Below are 25,633 nucleotides of genomic sequence, written 5' to 3' on the forward strand. Positions count from 1 at the left end.
TGCCAATAAGATCTACAAATTAGAGGAATTTTTAAACAATTTTCAAGGGAATTGCATTGTCATTTATGAAAAAACCACCCTTAAATACAATTCTGGAATTTTGTATACCTTTCATATGAATCTTTGTGAAAATCGGATTTTTGAGAAAAATTAGTGCACAAATTTTCTTTTATTTTTTCTTGCACAAACACGAATGCAGACATTTGGCAACCATTCGAATATTTCCCTTCACCCTTAGATGAAAACATGTTCGCAAGCCATCAAAACTAACAAATTGAGATCACTTGGTTTAAAGTTTTAACTTATCTGCGTACAATTCTGAAACCGCATGTCGCCATATTAGGATGAATTTCAGAAGCAATCTATAGAACCTCAAGACCTTTAATTTGAATTAAAGTTCACAAGAATTGGCTTAGTCATAGTTTCCGGTAATTCCGGAAAAGGAAACCTCGTACCTGTATAACCGCTCTCGATTTCACTGATAAGACCGACAAATTAAAATGCGAAACGTATAAAGACTGTCCCAGAAAGTATGGACGCACTTTGATTTCGCTGTAAATAATTCACAAGTGATAATATTCCAATTTTATTCGATATACTAATAATATTAGACTGCACCAACAGAATATTATTCTCAACATTTGCTACTTAGCCATTGTAGACTAGCTGGCGCACCTTCTTGCGAACGTTCCTCATTAAATTCCGTACAGACTTCTTGGCGACAAGTTTTGACACTTTTTTCCAATCTTTTTCGAACTGTTGAATGGTTTCGGCTGCCGAAACATGTTTCCTAAGATGTGCCTTCGTTAATACCCAAAATTCCTCAATTGGTCGAAGTTGTGGGCAATTTGGTGAATTCATGTCTTTTGGGACGAAAGTGACATTTTTGGTAGTATACCATTCTACCGTTGATTTCGAGTAGTAGCAAGAAGCTAGATCTGGACAGAATACAACAGGATGCTTGTGGCTTCGAATCATGGGTAGAAGTCGTTTTTGTAAACATTCCTTGATGTATATTTCGCTGTTCATTGAAGCAGTGGTGATGAAGGGTTTCGAATTCTTACCAAATTTTTCGACTTCAATCGATGTCTCGGACTGGTGTAACACTTGCCCTTCTCGCACCGTATAATATTGTGGTCCCGACGAGGATTTGTAATCGAGTTTCACGTAGGTTTCGTCGTCCATGATAATGCAGTTCAAATTTCCAACAAGAATCGTATTGTACAGCTTTCGAACCCTCGGCCTGATCGATGCTTCTTGTTTCGAACTACGTTTTGGTTGTTTCTGCTTCTTATAGGATCGAAGATTCAAACGTTCTTTAGCACGAAGAACATTTGACTTCGAAGTGCCCACTTTTTTGGCCACATCCCGAACTGAAACCTCCTTCTTTTACACGAACGCCTTCAGTATACGTTTATCCAACTGAGGTTTAGCAGGACCTTTTTTCGACCCGTTTTCGGTTTATCCTCAAAGGTGTTATCCTCACCGAAGTGACAGTTCACGTTCTGTGCACCATTTGTACACAATTTTTCGACGTTGTTCTGCTGAAAAACCACGCATTTCGAAACAAACTAATGAAAACGAATAAACAACTGCACAAGTGGTTGCAGAAGAGTGTACACAATTGGACGCAGTCATAAAAATTGACAGATTCTGAACCATTGCGAAATGGCAGCGGTTTTTGGTTGCGTCCATACTTTCTAGGATAGTCTTTAACAATCAAAACAGTCATTTGCACTTTAGCACAAATCGATGTACCAAAACCTAAATGAAATCACAGATATACAGGCTCACATACGAACTGTGTGTAAAATTTGCTCAGTCAGCGTGGCGAACACTTGCAGATGTTACCACGATCGACACGAGCTGTCACCACGATTTGGGTGCAGCTTTCACATGAGCCACAATTTTGGGTGCAACATTCACTTCACGTTAGATTTTTGTTTTGATATTGGGGGCTGTACATAAAAGACGTCACACTTTTTTTGACGATTTTTTACTCCCCCTCCCCTCTTTGTCACAAATTGTCACAGAAGCAAAGACCCCCCACTACCCCTATGTCACATGTCACGAATTCAAAATAAATAAAATTCATCTCAATACATTCAATATGTATGACAAACCATATAAATATGAGGGAAAAATCGATATAGATATATTATTGTTTTAGGTAAAGAATAATATTTCCTTAGTGTAGCATACAGGGCTGAGAAAATAAAGACCAAAACCTCATCAAAACGAGATCACTGCCGGAGAATCTTTTCATTATCAGTTGATCAGTGAAATTTAAATCACATCGATCAATATCGGTACTGCTCTTCCGTCACACAATGGGTAGTGATTTTGAGCTAAAATGATTCTTGATTTATGTAAGTTCAATCATTGGATGATTCGATAAGCTTTGATGTTGGTGGAGGAAAATCACATATGATCAAGATAAGACATGACATGATCTACGTCTGAAATCGTTGATCTCCCGCCCTTTTTCAAATGGAGTACAATTGAATAAACTGCATCAGAATCAGATAAGAGAAATTCTTATGTGTACTATTATCAATGCTAGAAAATCGGGCCACCCGCCGGGTATTCGTAACCTGGGGGTGTTTCCCGCGGACCCACACAAACGAAGAATGCGGCCAACATGAATATTCACAAACGCCATATGGAAGACTCTCTCATTCAATTCACCGGCCACTACCGATCACCAGCTGAAGGCTGGATCTGGCAAAGTCAACCACTGCGACCCAAATATGACATTACTCAATGATACACCCCTAGTTTCAAGTTAGTCGTTAATTAAAATTAGTAAAAGACCTTGGCATCTTAGAGCTTAAGCAGTGTGCCTTAAACATTATATTCTTGAATAAAAAAAAATGCTAGAAAATCAAATTACTGAAAAAATTGTCAGTGCATAACTTAAGTTAAACCGTTTGAAGGCATCTTTTTTTTACTCATATTTGGCAAAATTTATTAATTTCGCTAATTTACTAGCTCCTCCGTGCACTTTTGCTGATCACAACAGAAATGATTTCCTGCATCACTCATTTCCGAATTTACAAGAAGAAGTTTTTACATCAACAAATACACGTTTTCCTATAGAATGTAAACGTTTATTGTGGGGATTTTTTCAGGAAATAGGGCAAAGTAGTAATATAATTAGGTATTTCAAAAATGCGCTCATTGAAAATATTGGACGTCACATTCCAAAAACCTCCCCCCCCCCCCCCTCCACCCTGTCACAAAAGGTCACGTTTTATGAAACACCCCCCTCCCCCTTGCGGCGTGACGTCTTTTATGGACAGCCCCTTAGTTAAAATGGCAATTTTATTACGATAGAATTCTCGTGTAATTTATGCGACGTGGAAAAAAATTTGTCTCTAACACTAAGAGAAATCGTGTGATAAGTGTTAAAATTGTTATAGTTCGAATATTTATGTAACAGGCAGGAGACTTTTGTTATCGTTCCGGAACGTAGTGGAACGTTTTGAAGGATCGCGACGAATAGTCGAGTAGGTGGCAGTAGTGTTTGCAGCGTATAGCAAATTTGAAATTTACACAGGATTTGAAAAAGCCTAGAGTCTGTATATTTGTTATCAGTGATGAAATTAAAATAGTTTTGAGTCCAGCTTAGAACTTTTTTCTGCATTTAATTGTATAAAGCTAATATAATTACCTGTGTGTGTGTTCTGCGCTCAATTTTATCAGAGATAGCTGAACCGATGTCAACAAGCTTAGGTTCATCTGAAAGCTACACTTAGACTGTGATTCAAGTTCGAAGATCGCACAGCTGTCACTTCCGGTTTTAGAGATATGATAGCATAAGTGATAGAACCAATCAACGCATTTTTTCTCTTCGCTCGACATTCTAGGAGATAGTTTAAACGATTTCAACAAACTTAGACTTGATTTTAAAGCTTCTTTTGGATTGAGAGTCAAGTTCGAAAATCAAATGGCTGTCACTGTTGGTTTCAGAGACATCAAGATATGCAGGGTGTTCCACGGAAAATTTCAAATTTAAAAATGCAATTAAAAAAAATGGTTTGATAGATTTCAATGATTATACATTTATTTGAAAGGTTGAATAATGAAATTTATTTATGAAAAATGTTTTATTTCAACAGTGCCACACATGTTTACTACGTGCCACACAGCCAACGAAACAATCAATGCTCTGCGAACAATCTTTAAATATCGAATAATCAGCAAAAGTGGTATGATTTGGCCTCCGAGAAGCTGCGATTTGACGATGCTGGATTATTTACTTTTGGAAGCGGTTACGCCAACCATCCAGAAACAATTGAAGACAATTGAAGTATTTCTCTTGTACTCTTTCGTATATGAGCATACTATACCGGGTTGCCAGCATACATTTTATTATTTTGATGAGAAGTTTTATCACATAAATCTATCGTATGGATTGGACATTACATGGATTCCAATGAACAATGAAAAAATATTCAACTTTCACAAAGATTGAATGCGAAAAAAATGTGTTTATATACAACGCAACGTCTGTGTGTTTGGCAGCCTTGTCGAGCCAATTTTATTTCTCTCTCCTTTTTCAGAATGCTATCAGGAAACCAAAGCGAAAAAAATAGCGGATGCATTGAAACTGACTTTGTTTCATTGAAAAATACAAGACTTTAGTTTTATCGCGATAACATGTTGAAAGAAGAGCTAATCGAGTGCGTGTTATGGAAAAAACTGATTTATTTCTCTTGGTCATGATGTAAAACATATGGGTAGACAAAGTGTAAATCAATATGATAAAACTAAAGGTATTGCTTTTAGATGTACATACTCTAACATCTCCTTCTTCTTACAAAAAGTTATATCGTAAGTTTCGAGTCAGTTCAATCAATACAAATCATAATCATTGAATTTAACGGGAGCGTGTGTGACACGTTTTGGACGGGAAACCTCCGGAACAGCATTACTCGTTTGCATTGGTTGTTGTCTAATTCGACCCGGAGAGGTTGATTCCGCGTTAAATGGAATCGATTCTGCATAGACTGGTGCTTCCAGATTGGCCGGCTTAATCATCATATTGTCTCGACGATATTCACGATCGCCGATGGATACGACGGTAGATCGATCAGTCACCGGATTGGTTACAGTTCCTCTAGCCCATTGTTTGTTTCCTGGATTAAGTTTCACATAAACTGGCTGTCCAATTTCCAGGTCTGGAAGTGCTCGAGTCTTTCGATCATAATGGAGTTTTGTTTGCTGACGATTTCGATATATTTTTTCGGGTACATTTTCTTCTATTTTTGGTGCGTACTTCTTTTCGGCCATAGGCAATCCACAACGTGTTCGCCGATTGAAGAGACGCTGTGCTGGCGAGCTTCCTATTTTGTTCGGAGTGTTACGCCACTGTAGAAGTAGCTCCCAGAAATCCTGTTTCGATTCGTTCGCTTTTTTTAGTAACAGCTTAGCAATTTTCACAGCTGATTCTGCCTTCCCATTAGCTTGTTGGTGGTAAGGTGCCGAAACACTGTGTCTAAAACTCCATTGTTTTGCGAAAGCGTTGAAATCTTCGCTCATAAACTGCGGACCTCCATCAGTACTAATTTCTTGAGGCTTCCCATGCGTTGCAAAGTTTCGTTTACATATTTTCACTACAGTTGCCGCACTTTGAGTACGTAATTCGTCAATTTCAAAATAGTCTGAATAATGATCGACGGTGATCAGGTATACAAACTTTTGACCTTTTAATTCACATTCAAAAATGTCCATAGAGATCTTCTGAAACGGATATAATGGGATTTGGTGCGTCTGCATCGGTTGAGCTTGTGGATTTGCTGAAAACTGTGTGCAAATGTTGCAATGTTGGATTCGCTGCCGGATTTGATCGGTGAGACCTGGCCAAAACACCGTATCTCTAGCCAGTTTGGTAGTTGCTTCGATTCCGGAGTGACTTTTATGAAGCTTTTCTATAATTTGTTTTCGCAGACTGCAAGGTATCAAAATACGGTCGTTTCGTAGCACCAACCCGTTGTGGGTGCTTAGCTCGTGTCTGTATTTCCAACAGACTTGAATAACGGTCGGGACTGTTTCGTACTTTGCAGGCCATCCGTCGATGATGTAGCGTTCAATCATTTGGGTTTCGGGGTCTTCTTTTGATGCCATTCTGATGTTTTCAACCAACTCATACGATATGGGGAGATAATCCAACACACAAATTTGTTCTAGCTCAGTGGAATATACGTCATAGATTTCTCGACTGGTATTATCGTTTTCATTCGATGCTGCACGTGAAAGCATATCCGCAATTACTACATGTTTACCTGGCATAAAACGTAGAGTTATGTTGTAACGCTGAAGACCAAGAAGCATTCTCTGGATTCGCAAAGGTGCTTCTACTAGCGGCTTCTGAAATATTTTGACTAACGGTTGATGATCAGTTTGTATTGTAACTGGTCGACCAAGTATATACATTTCGAATTTCCGACAAGCGAAAAGGATAGCCAATGTCTCTTTTTCGATTTGTGCATAGCGACGTTCGGTTGCGGTTAACGTTTTAGATGTATATACGACGGGCTGCCCTTCTTGGAGCAGAACAGCTCCTAGACCAATGCTGCTGCTGTCGCACTGGATGACCGTATCTTTAGTTGCATTAAAGTATCGCAAAACTGGTACGGTAGTTACCATTTGTTTAAGACGTTCAAACGCAGTATTTTGTTCGGTAGACCAAATCCATTTCTGATCCTTCATTGTTAATCGTCGTAAAGGCTCCGCGACGGTTGAAAGGCTCGGAAGGTAGTGCGCCAGATAGGTTACCATGCCTAGAAAACGTTGAACTGCTGCGACATCTTTCGGTTGATGCATATCTAAGATGCTACTGATTTTGTCTGGATCTGGCTGAACACCATTTGCAGTGAGTATGTGTCCGAAAAATTTGACAGTTTCTTAACAAAGTTTAATTTTTTCTGGGTTTAGCTTCATGTTCTTTTCATTCATTCTCTTGAGAAAGGCTTCTAAGTTTTTGTTATGATCAATCATAGCTTCAGCTACAGTATCCCCGCAACCATAAATCATAAAATCATCCATCAGCACTTTAACGTTTCGAAGTCCTTGGATTGTTTCATTTGCTCTGAGTTGGAATGCTTCTGGGGCCGGAGATATACCCATTGGCAGCCGAAGCCAACGATAACGTCCAAAAGGCGTCCAACATGTGGTTAACTTAGAACTTTCTTCGTCGAGCTCAATCTGCCAAAAACCTGACTTTGCGTCAACCGTAGTAAACACTTTTGCGTTTGTTAGCTCAGGTAATAGCTCGTCTAGAGTAGGCATCTGATAATGCGGTCTCTCTAAGGCTTTATTTAGCATCACAGGATCGATACAAACACGTAGCTTATTGTTTCGTTTCACCAGAACTAGGTTACTTACCCAGTCAGTGTGACGCTTTTCCTCAGCGATTACTCCCAACTTCTCCAGATTTTCTAATTCTCGACGCAGTTCTTCTCTCAATGTCACTGCGATGCGTCGTGGATGCTGAATCACCGGTTTGATTGTTCTATTCACATCCAAATGTAGTCGTCCTTCCAATTTTCCAAGTCCATCGAAAACTTCTGTATACTTGTTCAAAATTTGCTTTGCTGCTGATTTTTGATGTTCAACGACCGAGAAACACAACTGAATAAGGTTAAGTTGTAGACAAGTTTTCATAGATAGCAAAGGCATTTGCTCGAAATCAACTACATGAAAGATAGCCTTGTAACAATTTCCGTTATGCACACAGTCAATTGTTGTTCTACCCATGGAACGAATTTTTCCTCCACCGAATACCTTCAGGATTGCACGCTGATCATCCAAACATAAACGCTCACGACCGATAATCCTCCTGGCATTATCAACTCCAACGACGTTACACGTAGCACCCGAATCGAGAATGCATTGTACTTGACGCTTACACTTGTTTGCATCTAAAAAAGTTAAGTTGGTTTTCAGTAATGCATCATCCTTCTGCTTTAAACTGTAAAGATACTGGCACAATGCTACTGATTCCTGGTCGCTTTCACACTTCTGTGACTCGCTATGTAATTCATTTTCTTCGATAGTGTTTATTTTCCGGTTGCGTCTCTCAGTGCGGGTTGAACTGCGTTGCTTGTTATCATCCCGTTTTTTTCTACAGACGGCTTCGAAATGATTCTTCAACCCACAATAGTTGCAATTGGCGCCGCGAGCTGGACAATCGATTATTCTTTTATGGTATGCCCTTCCACAAAAGGAACATTGTTTGTTGATCTTCTGTTGGTCTGGAATGCTGTTTACAGAATGAGGCTGCACGGTGGTCAACCACTGATTTCGTTCCATTTCCAATCTCGTTGCTTCATCTGCTCGACACATTTCAATTACTCGTGCTGACGTCAAATTGTCTGTTTCGATCAGTTTCTTTTTCAGATGCATATCACGGATGCCCGTTATGATTTTGTCACGGAGCATTTCGTCCTCCAAATTCCTATAGTTGCATTCTTTCACCAATGCTCTGGCTCTGTTGATGAAACTCGTCATGGTTTCTCCGTTGCCATTGTCTTCCTGTTCCTGATGACACTGATTGAATTCGTATCTCGCAAGCTTAACGTTTTTCTGCGGGATCATGTACGTCGATAACGATTGCAAACATGCCGCGACCGTGTTGTTTTCCTCTTCCTCTAGAGGCCACAAGTTAAAAATCTTTCGTGCATCGGGGCCTAGTGCTGACTTGAATGTAGCAATTTTTACGCGTTCCGATAACTGTTCCACTCCCGATGCTATTGCATATGTTTCAAAGGAATCCTTCCACAGCTCCACGTTTTCTCGCAAATTTCCATCTAATTTGAGAGGCTCTGGAAAAGGTATGCTGCTGTTGATGACAATCGTATTTTCTGCAGCTACCGCAGGCTGAGGATCCATTTCGAGTTTTTCTGTTTATTTTACGTGATAAAGTATTTAAAATCGTACTACAGGCGCTTCTTTTGAAATTTTTTCTGACACCATGTTGAAAGAAGAGCTAATCGAGTGCGTGTTATGGAAAAAACTGATTTATTTCTCTTGGTCATGATGTAAAACATATGGGTAGACAAAGTGTAAATCAATATGATAAAACTAAAGGTATTGCTTTTAGATGTACATACTCTAACATAACATATATGTTTTTTATGTACTAATCACATCTAAACTAAATTATTTAGATTTCGTCATGGTAGATTTATGATACAAGCCTTCAAAGCCGAGATATTCGATGAAAAAGTAGAGGTATGCATTTCCGAGCGTTCCGATTTTCAGCAGTTCTGCAGTCAGAAAAAAATACAACACGACCGCTAAACTCAACAAATCATTTTGAAAATTTCACAGAATATTCTCAACTAAATTTCGAAGACATTGTCAGATGGGTTTTTCTATATTCTGCACCGTTTCCAAGAAAATTTAATTTGAAACGGGAAAATAGCAAAAAACCTACCACTTTACGGTACTGTCCTCAGCCCGCACAAAATTGAAGTTGCCTTTGATGACATAAGGCCAGAAACTATTGAAAATGTACTCAAAAATTGGGTGGATCAGGTTTGGCTACTGCCAAGCGGTCATTTGAACGAAATTAGTATTCATAAAAAAATTTACTGAAATCTATCAAACCGTGTTTTATTAGTGCATTTTTTAAATTGATTTTTTTCGTGGGACACCCTGTAAAAGGGTTCATGGACCATGGTTATCTTTGACTCACAAACGCCTGAGATCGAGGGAATCTCTAATCTGCAGCAAATATAGCTCTTTGACTTTATTCGCACTCAATCCTGCCTAGACTTTTTCTCGAAACTATGTTTTGACAATTCGTTCACACTTTAAAGAGACTATTGAACTAGAGGTATTGAAAATTGTTTTATCGTCACTTACTTTCGAAAATTCATATAGTTTTTTAAGCACCAGGATAATTAACAATACATTCCATATCACTCCTATCAGAATACAACTTCGGACGACATCATTTGAACCGGAAGATGACATTTTTACAACCACGCGTGACAACACCTTAAAAACTTGACGACTATCATTTTTTTTAAAAAAAGTCTAAATTAACCTGCAAACTTTTTTGTGTGCTTTTATAACTAAAAGGACAATTTTTTAAAACACATACCCTACAAGAAATCATCTCGTATTGAGACTTTGAAACAGTTCAAATATAAACATCAGTTCACTAAATCGCTGCTTTTATTTTTTCCATTTATTTTCTTTTTTTTTCTTCTAAAATGACTTAGTTCGTTCCACCAACCTCTCAAAAAAGTATTTTTGTTCAGTTCACTTGTTTTCTTTATGTTTCGTCTTTGACTTGTCAGTGCATAACAGTTTATGAAGAGATGTTATGTCATCTTGCAGTTCAACGACCACAATTAGGTTAAAACCGGGGCTAAATAAACGATATAAATAAAAATGACTTAGTTTTCTGAGCAAACGTAAAATTTCTGCAATTTACGGCACGTCAGTAAGGGCATTGCAATTCAGTGCGAAACGAAAAACGGTTATATGCCCAAAGCACAAAGTGAGGTAACGGTTATGTGCCCTAGACAAAAAAGGGGGTAGGTAATGTCAGATACATAACTGATTGACGTGAATACGAATTAAATGCCATCTTCAAAATCATAGATTCATTTAAATTTTAAAAATACACAATTCTTTTGTCACGTCATCCAGGATCTCTAAATTTAGATAAGAAGTTTATATGGCATTAACTTTCAAAATTTACTCGTGAAACCAGTTTTAAAAAAACAAATTCTATAGCGATTTGAAAGATTTGCACATCACAAACTAGATATTTTTAGTAAACATTTTACAAACCAACTGTAATTCCATACAAAGGAGATCTTGTTTGAATATTATTTAGTTCTTTTATGATTCATAGTTGGAATTAGCTAGATGAAGTATTGTCATCATGTCATCAGTAATAAAGAATGATCAATTTCAAATCAATTCTAAGAGCATTTTGGACATAAATTAAATGACTATATTGACCGTCTTAAACAACATGAGAAGAGAGTTGGCATCGCTGGGAGTACGATGCGGTGCCTAAGTGTTGCCCTCGAAAAAGTCTAATTACAATGTGTATCAAACAACTTATAGTGATGTGATTGATCGAAACAGTTATTCTGAGTGACAATGCAGCTGTGACAAATATGTGTTGATAAACGAAAAGTGTTATTTATACAAAATTGCTGATACGCGAAACTAAAAAATGTTCAAGCGACGGAAACTGCGAATTTACCGTACATTTGATAAATTTTCTTCTGGTTAAACGCTATGTTTAAAACGCGTGCATGATGTTCATAACCGTGCAGATATGTTTTTTTTGCGACCACGCCTAATTAGGACGGATGTACATAGATATAGTTTAGACTGCAAGGAGGATCTATTGTTTTTTTTTTGTTAGATAATATATATAGACATTACTTCGAATCGCGTAAGGCGTTGTTGTTGAAATATTGATTATCGAGTGATATCTTGCCTGTACAGATGTCTGGAGTTTTTTTTAAGTTTCGGAAGAAATTTCGTATTTTAGTAGGAAGCACATAACACAAAAACGCGATAAAATGGCAACGTATTCTCGGTACCCGGCTACCCAGAACAATAAACACATGATAATATTATAAGCAATAAGTAGATCACATTATCTACCAAGATACATCGTGATCATTTCTTCGCCCCACTAACACCACTCCTTTCCTGTGGCACTTGTGGTGATGCAGAGAATTCCTCGGTCATTAGTATCAACAATTGTTGAACTAACATTCCTTCCTTTCCCATATTGACCATCATGGGCGTCGCTATCCATGTTATTGATCAGTCCATGTTCTAAGTCAGTTTAGGTTGCACGTTGAGCATAATCTACGACTCCCCAAGTATCCTGCATTTGGTTCGGAAAAATATGCAATTTCAACTGGTTTCTGATCAATCAGGAAACTCACGGGCGGTAAACTAAGCTAAGCTATATTGACCGTCTTCAACAACATGCACAAATGTGTCTCCCTCATACTAATCAATTAAAAATACTGACCAGACATAGTGGCTGTTTTACTAGCGAACAGAACGTATCGTAAGCCCACGCATTGTGCGATGATTCCTTCAATTTACAATAAAGTAAGACGTATTCACGTCAAAAATTGCGCCATGCCCTAAATGACCAATATGCACTAATGGTAGTAAATCGTGTAATATTAGTGAAATCAACGACTTTTTAGCGAATGTCGTGAAAAAAATGTATAATTTTCGTTCCAATTAATTATAAAAGATGATTTCTCTCGAGAATACAAAGTATACAAAATTAGCTTTTTACGAGTTTTATTGAACTATTTTCCATGACATACGTTTAACTTTAGACAATCAAGTAAAAGACATACAATATTTCAACGTATTGCACTCATCAACCATTCACAAGTGATATGGAATGTAATTCACGTACGACCTTACGCTACGAGTTAGTTTAATGCTACCTTACATTTTACTAAATCTGATAGTACGGGTTGGAAGAACTTTGTTCATAGCCACTGGTGTCTGGTTCCTCCTTAATAATTGGATCCAACATGTGTTCTGGGATGTACTCGGATGTACTGTAATCGTCTACTTTCCTCTTTACACCATGACTGAGTGGTCCGAAACCATGGTATTTGCGCACATGGAGGGTGTAGTTGGACACAATAATATTACCGGTGCGATCTTTGGACAGTTTGGCCTTGGTACTACATAATGGGCAGAACACATACGCATCAGGATAACCTTGCTCGTTAACTATTTGGATGTCTAAATTATCCTGAATGACTTTCAGATAATCGGGTAAAATTTCCGCATGATTATTACTGAAATAAAAGATTTTACTTGCATTTTTATACGAAAACTTTTTGCCAATACTTACTTTACAGCATTTAGAACTTTTTCTCGAAGTAGCTGCCTTAGTGTTTGCGGATCGTGATTCTGCAAGTGCATACTCACTGCCGGTCGTGCCTCTGTGTGATGCTGAATCGTTCGTAATGACTGAATGAAGCTATCCAAGCCTTTTTTTCGAACGGCGTAGGCAATGTTTTTCATCATTCGCCGTTCTCCCGAACGAAAACGAAATTCATTAGGTGTGTGACTGTAGACACCAAAATACTTCTTCATCAACGCATCGTTTGTAGTAATCCGCAAAACCGTCGGAATCGTCCTAGCTTCTTGTTCAATTTGGTCAATAAGCTCATCGTCTAGGTCGGCGATGGACGAGTTGCAAAAACAGGAAAACTGCAAAAGCATTTTGACATTTTCCGGAACTGGTCCTACTAGTTTTTCGATTTGCAACCAAAAGTGATACTGGTGAAAGATAGAATTTGATTGTTTAATACTATCAGTTTTGATTTTGACACAATTAGATTAAAGTCATAAGTTTATTTTAGAAATTTTATTATGATTGTTTTACGAAATGTAAATTCAGTGAAAGTTAAACAATATTCAATATACACCAAACTACAACATTCAATAATTCACCTCCGCCGCATCCATGGTAAACCTTAGTACTTTGTTAAGATGTAGGTAAAACTTTAATAAAACACAAAATCAGACTTCCGCCGCGAAACTTTTGATAATATTCTAAACATATTTCATGTTAGTCTGCGATGTTGTTATTTACATATGCAACTATGTTTGACTGTTTGACATAATTCAAACAGGGATGTAGCAATGACAGTACACACTCAATGAAAATGGTTTGTAGTTAAGATTAATTTACAAATCTAGATAAATTTCTCAACAATGTTTTCAATGCACTAGGCAGTATTTTATTAGTAGGGTAACAGAGGTAATTTTCACGGTCGGTTAGAAAAGATTGCGATGCGATAAGATAGCGACAAAATGCCGCAAAGATAGCGAAACTGTCATTCGACCGATTCAACCGCTTCGAGACCACGAGCCAGAAAAAAATTTTTTTTAAGTTGACCGTTACAATGACAAATTTCTATTAGCAGAATAATTATTAAGTAAACTTCAATCATAATGAATTCAAAACATCGTTCTTTATTCGAAACATTGTCGATTTTAACTGTATATATAAACTAATACAAAAAATTGTAAATCGTCCACTAAAAATTTGGTCGTCTTGACAGATATACATTTGTTGATGCTTTCAATGAACAATGAAATAACAATTGTCGCTAAGGAATTTTACCAGTTGAAACTGCATTTAACCTCAATCAACCAGCCGATTATTTTTTCTTTTGGCTCTAATTCTAGTTAATTTCAATACAACAGGCAGCGAAGGGGTTAAAACAAATGTACAATATTCTGGCAGAGATGTCAGGTAAAATTTTATGCGTTCTAGAAAAGCTCCTATGCGAGCTCAAAATTCAAAATTATGACAAGAAAACCCAAACAAAAACCCTACAGTAATAGCAAAAGTCATGAAATTGGACGATTGTATATAAAAACTTCGAAAATTTGCAAAAAGTCTGCTTAATTGCAAGTTTTAGTTGTTTTAGTTGTTATAATATTGTTTTAGTTGTTATAATATTGTTATATCAACTAACGCTTTTGTATGTTATTGTCGCTGCAGCACTAACCTGCAATTCGCTGGACAGTCCAGCGCAGCGACGTATATTTTGTTGTCTTGATTATGAACCACGTGCTTTAACATAAATGAATAAAGGAGTATCACTTTTTGTATGCACTTTAAGTTGATAATGTATGTTTAGGAATCAATGGTTTTAAGACTGAATGTTACGAGATAGTAAAATTTCGAATAAATATAAATGATTAATGTATTGCATGGCCGTCTACATAGGATTTGTGTACAATGAACTTCGCTGGAGGGATATAATCAGGTGAGAGAGACGTCGCTTCTGATTTTTTTTCTGCAAGCACAATATAATCATACGTTTATATTTGTATTAGGAACAAAATGATTTCATTCAAACTAATTTGCAAGGCAATTTTTTGATACTAGTTTTAATTCAATTTATATTCATTTTTAAATTTTAAAATCCCAGCTGTTGATTGATATTGCAATTCGGAATTCAGTGTAATTTCCTACACTGATAAAAATTTGTACGATCGATTCATATGTAAACAGCACTTCAATTTAATATGCTTCTTCATTTCAATACATAACCAAAGCGATTTGTTTTAAGATTTCATGTGCAAATTCACTAAGATGCAAAATTAGATTTTTTTCACTTAGCTTCGATGTGTTTCTCCTTTGAATGTAATGTGTTTTGCTATTGAATCGAGCTATATGTGTTAAAAACTTCATTTTCTAGTGAAAATGAGTACAGCACAAATGTATGTGCAAAACACTTGGATTCGTGTTTGTGTTTTAATTGAAATCTATGTGGAAAACAATGTGACGTCCATATGAAATTCATTGAGAATTCTAGAATTCTAGAGGTAACGATATATCTTATCGTTTTGATGTGCATTTCAGATAAATGTAGCATGATTTCCACTAAATATCAACAGTTTTTACACTCATTTTATGAGTATAGTGCGAGGGGGATGACACTAGAAAACTGCACTTCGCTTCGATTAGGCTTTTTCACGCTGCATACGATTATGCACACTTTCATTCTCTTTGCTACACATAGTAGCGGTTGAATATGGATCGATCGTCTTTTCTTGGATTTTTGCTGGTTAACAACATAATCATGGAGATATAATGTATCGTAATAGGCCATGAAACCTGAAAGTTACAAATGTCACATGAAGATGCCAGATGCAGACAGTTCGGAGAGTTGTGAACTATCGTCCTGTAAAATCAGTTTTGTTATATTCTGGTGCATAGCTAACCCACACACCGAGAGCGTATGCTCCGGATTATCTGCCATATCCTGTCGGAATGTTGGCCATTCTCGTTTAATATCTGCGTCATTTTCCACAGTTTCTATATTCAACTCGAACCAAAAATTATTCCGAATTTCATCTACATCGTACACTGTGTGGTTTCTCTTGTAGAGACGTTCCATTGTCTGATTTTTTTTAACGTCTGCAAACCTTCAAAATATGCTAGAAGGGAAATCGTGAAGTAAATAAGTATGTAGTTTGCTGTTAATCTGTATTAAAGTAAAAAAAAAGAATTGTTATCCTTTCTATAAGATTTTCAATAACATATTAAACACAGCTTTATTCAGTTTTGGCTTCAGTATTAATGAAAAACGTTTCTAAACATAAAAATTGCAAGTCTTAGCATCTAACAAAATATAAAACCAGTTTAATATCACAGACAGAGATATCTTTGGGTAAACCTTCAAAGGGCTACAATAAATTGAAATATATTCCATTTTCATGCTCCCAGCTACTAAGAGAAAAAATGTTCAATGTTGTTGAAGCCTAATTTCATTTTACCAATCTGCTGACGAATCAATGTTGACACTCAGTGAATGTCAAGATTAATAACAGAAACTTTTTAAGAGATCATATGTTCTTTGACTTTCTTTTACACGGTTAGAAACGCTTTCAAACGGATCGATCTAGATGTTTGGATAGATGTAGTTTTTTTCGCTTTCCATTGACTTTTTGTATTTTATTTGAAAAAACCAGATCTGTCGTCCCCCTCGGTATAGTGTATATTTTCATGAATTTCATGTGTTCTACAAGTAGTGATAGTTCAAATGCTTTGCGTGCCAATTATTTTCAGTGTAATGGAAGATGAAACAACCGATATCGGTTTGGAATTCATTAGAGAATCATACAGATTTCTAAATCAAATTTCAAATGAGTCGACTGTGTTAATTTGAATAATAGAGATTTTTCTGTGTGGATATTGTTTGGTAATCGGACCGAAGCGGTTCGACAAAATTTACTGGGGTGCTGAAAAATACTATGCGAAGCGCATTTGACAGTTTCTGTTAGCTAGACTATAATGAATAGTGACTATACGACTAAACGCGCTTGTCATTTGGCACCTTGGCTCGAGATAAAAAAGAAGCCGAAAAACAAAAAAAAAGCATCTTACCTTGCGATAATACAAGAATTACTTATAATTGCGTTATCCACGGAGTGAAATCTTCAAAATGCTGATAAAAGTCAAGGTAAGTGAACTTTCGATTGTGTGCTCACAGTAGATATAACTTCTCCTGCTTGCAGACTTTAACCGGAAAAGAAATTGAGATCGACATTGAACCCACGGACAAAGTGGACCGAATCAAGGAAAGAGTAGAAGAAAAGGAAGGGATTCCCCCTCAACAGCAACGACTTATTTTTTCTGGCAAGCAAATGTAAGTGACGTCCTTTCATTATTAGCTGACTTACAAAATCGTAATGGTGTGAATTTATTGGCAGGAACGACGACAAAACGGCACAGGATTACAAGGTCCAGGGTGGCTCCGTGTTGCATTTAGTATTGGCACTACGTGGAGGCTGGTAAAACCCAACTATTTTTATTTGGTTATGAGCCTGGAGTGTGAAGGATTCTGTAAGTATGTAGCAACCCGACAGAAAAACTAATTGCCTACAAGCATTAGTATATTGTGTGTTTTGTCATAAACTTGTTTCTTTAAATATGGAAAAATAAATCACGATAAGCTATCGATTCTGAAAAAAAATATATTTCATTTTCCGATCTGGTTACTTATTCATCTTGTTTCTCTTATTTGCTTTTGCAATTTTATTCTTTAATGATTTAACGTCTAATCTATCACTTCCTACATCAGCAGTTTTAGCTTTATTCTCATCGGGTGCAACGAACTCCTTCTCCCGCCGTGTCTTCTGTGTTTGGGAATTCTTTTTCTGTTTGTCTCTCCGCTCTTGATTACGTTTAGCATTTTTCTGAGCCTCGGTAAGGAAGTACTCACCGGAAGCTAACTGTTTGTCTACTTTACTTTCCAACAGTGGAGGTGGGAACGGAGTAGAAGTTTTATCTTTCTTTTTCTTCTGCTCCTTAGGCTTTTTACGTTTAGTGGTATTCTTTGATTGGAATTTTGGTAGGAATCGTTCCCAGTTCTCATCCTTCAATTTATCATCCTTCATTAGCTCTCGCTTGATCATTAGAGCTTTAATATTGTAGATAGGATGAATATTTTTCATTGTTTCTTCAACAACTTTTCGAACGCATTGAAGGCCTTTGTATGGCCCGATTGCTGAAACAGTTGCACCTTGTACAAGGACGTAGCAGTTTGTTAGTAGCTCTAAAGATTTTAGGGTACACCCGTTCGGTCCAATCAATCGATTTCTCCGTTTGACAAATTTTGCCTTGTTTCGCACAAGATTCTTGATCTTGATGATATCACAACTGATTTCATCACTCAGCACTTTTACAGCTTGCTCAAAAGGAACCGACCTAGATAACAGCTTAATTAAATCTCTTGCTTTTAGTATAATGAACGGGTCCCATGTCTTTCTGGTAGTCTTGACCTTCATGTTTCCCTGGATAAGGTCCATTTCTGCTCTAAGATTGTAACCCTCTACTGCCTTCTCTACCAGTGGCCAACATTCCTTGATGTACTTTTCTCTGTATTTTGGGAACAAACAAGAAAATGAGCTCTCTTCCAACACGCCATTTGGATTGTCATCTTGCTTAAACTCGGGAATCTTTAGCAGCCATGCATTTTCAACCGGCCCGTTGAAATGCTCAATATTACCAGCCTGATCGTTTGTGTCAGACTCAGAATCACTCATATTTACTTTTTATTTGTAGAATCAATCGACTTCTACAATTAATTTTGTTGAGATAACTTATTGAAACAGTATAACTTTTTAAAAGACCGAACCAGAAATGCACATTGTTTTCTGATGGCAGGCAGTAAACATTCGATGACAGCTTTGCAGAAACCAGGTAAACGGAATTGCAGAGCAGGTAGTGTAATATTGATCGAATATCATCTGGTCTAACAAAGGATTTGTTTGGTACAGCCAGCGTTGCCAGATCATTTCTCCAAAAATCTGTATTCGCGCGCAACAATCTATCTGTACCATATCGGCACAGACTAACAGACAGGACACTCAAATTTGATTCTTCAATCATTTTAACGGTCATTTCGAATATTCCATTATTTGGGACAGTACTCACATGTGTCATGATGGCGCCACGTTACCCTATCAAAAACATCATGTCTGTCATCTAGACTGTCTTTATTTTTTTCATTTACCAACAGAGTTGCCATTCATACAGAATTACCTGTAATGTATTGATTTGTATACGTCCATGCGAATTTCATGCAGGATACAGATTTAATACATATTGCCAAAGATAAACTGAAGATTACAATGTTCCATACGTTTCATTGAAAAATGTTGGGTCAGTAATCGTGAACCAGTTGGTTCAGTAATAATGTAATTTTATTGACCCTCCGTTAACAAGCGTCGACTAGTTCCGACAAAATGCCATGGAAACAATACAAGTTAGAAAGGAAGCACACATATGTTTACATTCAGCATATAATGATTTCTTGCCACAACTGATGCTTCATGGGATGAGGCTATAACAAACTAAATAAATTCTAGACAATGGTTCTAAGTAGTTTTCACTTTCTTATTCTAAGAATCACTGATATAAAGCGAAATTTCTCAATATCGTTCATACTGTAACTTGATATTTTTCCAAACATAAACAATCATTGTCATAGTTACGACGCATCTAGTGATCAGACACTTGTTGTTTTGCTTCAAAATACTCAAATTGACAGTGAACCGAGCTCATCGAGGGGTCCTATTCAAATGATACCTAAGAAATCGCAGACTACTCTATCTTGAGTTTATCTTTGATATTGCCTAAACTATATACATAATTGCGCCTACTTCTCATCCTCCAACTCAATAAAAAATCGAACCCGTTTTGTTACAATATTTACTTGCTTCTGGTCTGCCGCCACTTAATTTCGGGTGAAAACTACCAACACAATAAAAAATAGTCTAGATGAACAAATTTGAGTCGAATAAATGGTTACCCTCCAACATCAAGAAAAAGTTAAATATATTATCAACGTAATCCAATAAATCATTGTGACGATTCATTTTCAAATATTTTGATGAAATCAGGCATCCCTGCAAGCAGCTGATCGGTGTTGACAAACGAGGGGAAACCAACTAGTAAAAAAACTTTTACATAACACAAGGGGTGTACAGATAGTAAATAGTTCGCGCAGTACAATATAGGTGGAACTAGTGCCACAGACTAACAGACATGACAGTATGAGTAAATTCTTATAAAAATAATTTTTCGTAATGCACTAGTTCCACCTATATTGTACTGCGCGAACTATTTACTATCGGTACACCCCTTGGGTTACGTAAAAGTTTTTTTACTAGTTGGTTTCCCCTCGTTTGTCAACACCGATCAGCTGCTTGCAGGGATGCCTGATTTCATCAAAATTGTTGAAAATGAATCGTCACAATAAATTATTGGATTACGTTGATAATATATTTAACTTTTTCGCGATGTTGGAAGGTAACCATTTATTTGACTCAACGTTGTTCATCTAGACTATTTTTTAATGTGTTGGTAGTTTTCACCCGAAATTAAGTGGCGGCAGACCAGAAGCAAGTCAATATTGTAACAAAACGGGTTCGATTTTGTATTGCGTTGGAGGATGAGAAGTAGGCATAATTCTGTATATAGTTTTGGCAATATGTATTAAATCTGTATCCTGCATGAAATTCGCATGGACGTATACAAATCAATACATTACAGGTAATTCTGCATGAATGGCAACTCTGTTGGTAAATGAAAAAAATAAACACAGTATAGATGACAGACAGGATGTTTTTGATAGGGTAACGTGGCGCCATCATGACACATGTGAGTACTGTCCCAAATAAAGGAATATTCGAAATGACCGTTAAAATGATTGAAGAATCTAATTTGAGTGTCCTGTCTGTTAGTCTGTGCTAGTGCATCACGAAAAATAATTTTTATTAGAATTTACTCATACTGTCATGTCTGTTAGTCTGTGATATCGGTGTCAATATCCCGTAACATAAGTACCAGTAAAATGTCACCAAAGCTCATTTCGCTGAGCAAAAAAAAATCTCACAGAAACCTTTTCTGATGTCTATCCAAGCTAAAACCGAAAATCGGTATTCATCTGTACGATCCGTGAATTATCGGTATTTTGGAAGTACATATCTGTATTACGGTATAGAGATCAAATATCTGTATAAATACCGATAAATCGGTATACCTGGCAACGTTGGTTACAGCCTCTAGAAACTCGTCGAACGAGCAAAGAAAATAAACATTGTTGCTGAAAATTCGAGAGGAATATTGTTATTAGAGCTAAAAAAGTTAACAAAGAAATTTAAATTATTAAATGTTATAGAAAGGATTTTGTTTAATAAGGTCAAATTCATTACATGCAATTTTTATTTTATTGTTCTCATAATCGAGTAACATGAATCAAAGAACGTATATAGTGAACCGAAAACGTGGTTAAAATTATCGCTTTTGTAGCAGACCCTTTCAACTTTGAGCGAAATCAATCTTCAGTTCAGCAACGTCATTGGACATATCATGTCAATTGTATGGGTGCGCAGTGGTGCTATTTTTACGCGCACGAATTTGACATTTATCTTAACTACTTGTAAAGGGTGATTTTTTAAGAGCTTGAGAACTTTTTTAAACAATAAAACGCATAAAATTTGCAAAATCTCATCGGTTCTTTATTTTAAACGTTAGATTGGTACATGACATTTACTTTTTGAAGATAATTTCATTTAAATGTTGACCGCGGCTGCGTCTTAGGTGGTCCATTCGGAAAGTCCAATTTTGGGCAACTTTTTCGAGCATTTCGGCCGGAATAGCCCGAATTTCTTCGGAAATGTTGTCTTCCAAAGCTGGAATAGTTACTGGCTTATTTCTGTAGACTTTAGACTTGACGTAGCCCCACAAAAAATAGTCTAAAGGCGTCAAATCGCATGATCTTGGTGGCCAACTTACCGGTCCATTTCTTGAGATGAATTGTTCTCCGAAGTTTTCCCTCAAAATGGCCATAGAATCGCGAGCTGTGTGGCATGTAGCGCCATCTTGTTGAAACCACATGTCAACCAAGTTCAGTTCTTCCATTTTTGGCAACAAAAAGTTTGTTAGCATCGAACGATAGCGATCGCCATTCACTGTAACGTTGCGTCCAACAGCATCTTTGAAAAAATACGGTCCAATGATTCCACCAGCGTACAAACCACACCAAACAGTGCATTTTTCGGGATGCATGGGCAGTTCTTGAACGGCTTCTGGTTGCTCTTCACTCCAAATGCGGCAATTTTGCTTATTTACGTAGCCATTCAACCAGAAATGAGCCTCATCGCTGAACAAAATTTGTCGATAAAAAAGCGGATTTTCCGAATGGACCACCTAAGACGCAGCCGCGGTCAACATTTAAATGAAATTATCTTCAAAAAGTAAATGTCATGTACCAATCTAACGTTTAAAATAAAGAACCGATGAGATTTTGCAAATTTTATACGTTTTATTGTTTAAAAAAGTTCTCAAGCTCTTAAAAAATCACCCTTTATGTAAACACAACAGAAAATGAATTGTAATAATCTCAATGTGATAATCGATTGATGCAAAAAAATGTAGACGTACCGAACATCAAATGCAATAATTTTATGTTTTTGAGAAATATTGTAAATGAATCACAAGTTATTACATCGAAGCAACATATTGAGTAGATTTCATCATCTTAACTGATACTGTATATGACTCTGATGGGAAATTATGCACCTTTTCGTGTAATATTACATCATTTAGAACGGCACCAACACTTCTGTGATATTACATCAAAATTACTGCAAATCACTACTCACTATTGATGTCAGGGATTACGTTCGAGAAAATATGTCACAGTACGAAGAAGAAAAGTGTGCGAATGTTTTCCCCAGTATCCGAAATGGCTTGCGAGTATCACGTATGTGACAACATAAAGCAATTCCATCTTACACCATTTGTGGTCAGGGCGGGAGGCATCCTGGTAACCTATGAGAATCAGCTTATTACATGTCATTTTTGTGAACAACCTGCTCACTATGGTAAGCCCGCGCAAAAAGACATCTTCAACCGAAGACAACCGTTCAGTACCGGTATCTAGCAAATCAAGTACTTTCGGTTCAACAAACCAATATATTGCAATCACCGAACAGTCTTTCCCTTCTAAGGCACTTACTGTCACCATTATGAAACAATACAAACTTGCTTCAACTAACATCAAGTCCGAAAACACCTAAAATAACAACAATGACGATTACGTCAAAATAGATTGAAATGTGAACCGACGGCCTCATGTTCTCGATTTGCTGCACACCGTGTGAGTATATGTGGGTGTTCACTGCACTGCAGTCCACTAATCTAGTTCACCGGTGAACGATGAGACTGCAGACAAAGCTGTACTAACAGAGTAGGCTCAATATTATTATCTTTTTTTAAACACTTCTAACCATGTGATTTGAAATAGATTTATAATATTTAATAGCCAGTAGGCTCAAAAACATTCAACTCAAACAAGCATAGAAAAAGTATTTGTTATTTATAATTAGTACTGTTAAATTGTTGAATTTGAATTTACTGATGCACGTTGAATTGAATCTACTGATGCATGAACGTGGTAATTAATCAGAGCACGTCAACTAGCTTGATGAGCTCGATTATTGTTTTGAAATTGTGGCCGTAGAATCGATTGATGATAATTAGAATAATCGTAAAATTCACTATCATGCCCGTATTGCCCGAATTCCTCTATTTTCTTATCTTACTTCGAAAAACTGACTGCAAAACTCTGAAAAAAATTACCTTTTACTAATTCAAAGGTACTCTTGACATTTTCAATTAAGTTCTATTAATTAGAACGAAGCAAATTACTGTATTCTGTTTTACCCTAAATCTTCTTGTTCCATAAATTTATTTAAAAAAGTGATGCGTCGATGTTAGGGCCCATCACGGTAAACCAAGATAGTTATATGCTACGCATTTACCCCCACAAATTAATTACCAAATAGTTTTCATGAATCGTGCAACTTCGTTTTATTCCAATTTTTCGTCAAGCTTAATTTTAACCAAATACAAATTATAATACGGAATACTTCGACAAATTTTCAAGGACACATTTTGCATCGTGCGGTACACTGTCATGATACACTGTCAGAGTGACAATGTACTTTAACGAGTTTTCTATAAAACTAGCAACACCGAAGGGTAAGAACAAGTTCACCATAGTTACTGTTTATTATAGTGTAAAATAAATAAACAAACAGTTTTTATCTGATAATCAAGATCACAAGCGAAATGTAAGTTAAACAATAATCTAGAATGGTTAAGCCACCATGAATGTATTGATGTTTGTAGATTCGTGGGTGTTTGTGTTCATTTTTCATCTTTTGTGCTAGTGCCGGTGATATTTAGACTGATTGTTGCAGTTTAATACAGCAACGATAAACATAAACAAACAAGTTTGTTTTGCACCGTAGCAACTAGCATAAAGCGTTGCCAGATCTCCTTCCACGTTTTCAAACTATCGCAATGAAAGGGAGTAATTTTCTAGACTTACTTGTTCAGGCTGTGAACCAAACATTGGCGGTTCGTTTGTATGGGACTTAGGGGTATTATTATTTGTATTTGTTTTAACTTTAACCCTGCTTTACAATCCTGAAGCAGATTCAACGCTTCAATGCAATGCGGTGATTAATCCGTATCAATTTCATAAATCGTATCATTAGTTAAACTCGCATTCTGAAAGGAGGCTGATTGCGGTTGATTAAAATCGCCTGATATTACGTAGAATGCCCTGAAAAGTAGATTACAAATACATTCAATGGCCGCACGAATCATGTAATACCATTTTACTCCTATTTATTTCATAAGTCGTATCTTTGGTTAAACCACAGACTAACAGACATGACAGTATGAGTAAATTCTTATAAAAATAATTTTTCGTAATGCACTAGTTCCACCTATATTGAACTGCGCGAACTATTTACGATCGGTACACCCCTTGTGTTATGTGAAAGTTTTTTTATTAGTTGGTTTCTCCTCGTTTGTCAACACCGATCAGCTGCTTGCAGGGATGCCTGATTTCATCATAATATTTAAAAATGAATCATCACAATAAATTATTGGATTAAGTTGATAATATATTTAACTTTTTTAGCGATGTTGGAAGGTAACCATTTATTTTTCTCAAAGTTGCTCATCTAGATTATTTTTTATTGTGTTGGTAATTTTCATCCGAAATTAAGTGGCGGTAGACCAGAAGCAAGTAAATATTGTAACAAAACGGGTTCGATTTTGTTTTGCGTTGGAGGATGAGAAGTAGCACAATTATGTATATAGTTTTGGAAATATGTACTAAATCTGTATCCTGTTGATGATGGATTGATATTACGTAGAAAGCTCTGAGAAGTAGATTACAAATAAATTGAATGACCGTGTCGTTTTATCCCAATATTGATAGGATAACCTCGTAATTTTTTGTTCGAATTTATTTCATATTTGTCAATCCTACATGTACATACGAAAATGTCTTGAGCCCTGGTTAATAAGAACTAAATATGTGTATTTTGAGAGAGCTATGTTATTGTCCTTCATATATATACCTCTTTTGAAAAAAAAAACGAAAGCGCTAAAAATTTAGAACCACAGATAACAGATAGGGTAACAGAGGTATTTTGGCCCACTTTAGGATTGATTTTATTTTGGCCCACTTTGTAAAAATATCCACCAAAT

General features: G+C 36.6%; 3 protein-coding genes across 3 annotated transcripts; 1 reads left to right on the forward strand and 2 right to left on the reverse strand.

The window, feature by feature from the left end:
• Positions 1-12,292: 12,292 nt before the first annotated feature.
• On the reverse strand, positions 12,293-13,642 carry LOC131431295 (uncharacterized). Its single transcript, XM_058596912.1, has 3 exons — positions 13,486-13,642; positions 12,881-13,311; positions 12,293-12,824 (listed from the first exon to the last, which is right to left on the reverse strand). Exons 1-3 carry the CDS (start codon positions 13,498-13,500, stop codon positions 12,473-12,475), a joined length of 798 nt encoding a protein of 265 aa, XP_058452895.1. The 5' UTR covers positions 13,501-13,642; the 3' UTR covers positions 12,293-12,472.
• Positions 13,643-16,853: 3,211 nt separating this feature from the next.
• Positions 16,854-17,557, forward strand: LOC131431298 (NEDD8). Its single transcript, XM_058596914.1, has 3 exons — positions 16,854-17,015; positions 17,071-17,201; positions 17,266-17,557. Exons 1-3 carry the CDS (start codon positions 16,998-17,000, stop codon positions 17,348-17,350), a joined length of 234 nt encoding a protein of 77 aa, XP_058452897.1. The 5' UTR covers positions 16,854-16,997; the 3' UTR covers positions 17,351-17,557.
• On the reverse strand, positions 17,512-18,751 carry LOC131431297 (KRR1 small subunit processome component homolog). The gene has a single exon (XM_058596913.1). The coding sequence runs from the start codon at positions 18,598-18,600 to the stop codon at positions 17,551-17,553; it is 1,050 nt and encodes a 349-aa protein (XP_058452896.1). The 5' UTR covers positions 18,601-18,751; the 3' UTR covers positions 17,512-17,550.
• Positions 18,752-25,633: the final 6,882 nt, after the last annotated feature.

Source organism: Malaya genurostris, chromosome 2, assembly GCF_030247185.1.
Source record: "Malaya genurostris strain Urasoe2022 chromosome 2, Malgen_1.1, whole genome shotgun sequence".
Lineage (NCBI taxonomy): Eukaryota > Metazoa > Arthropoda > Insecta > Diptera > Culicidae > Malaya > Malaya genurostris.

Excerpts from the sequence above, each read along its gene's own strand:
- LOC131431295 (XM_058596912.1), bottom strand. Across the intron at positions 12,825-12,880 it reads AAAGTTCTAAATGCTGTAAA|TAATAATCATGCGGAAATTT; the intron begins GTAAGTATTGGC and ends CTTTTATTTCAG.
- LOC131431298 (XM_058596914.1), top strand. Across the intron at positions 17,202-17,265 it reads ATTTTTTCTGGCAAGCAAAT|GAACGACGACAAAACGGCAC; the intron begins GTAAGTGACGTC and ends ATTTATTGGCAG.
- LOC131431297 (XM_058596913.1), bottom strand. The coding sequence starts at position 18,600 with ATGAGTGATTCTGAGTCTGACACAAACGATCAGGCTGGTAATATTGAG.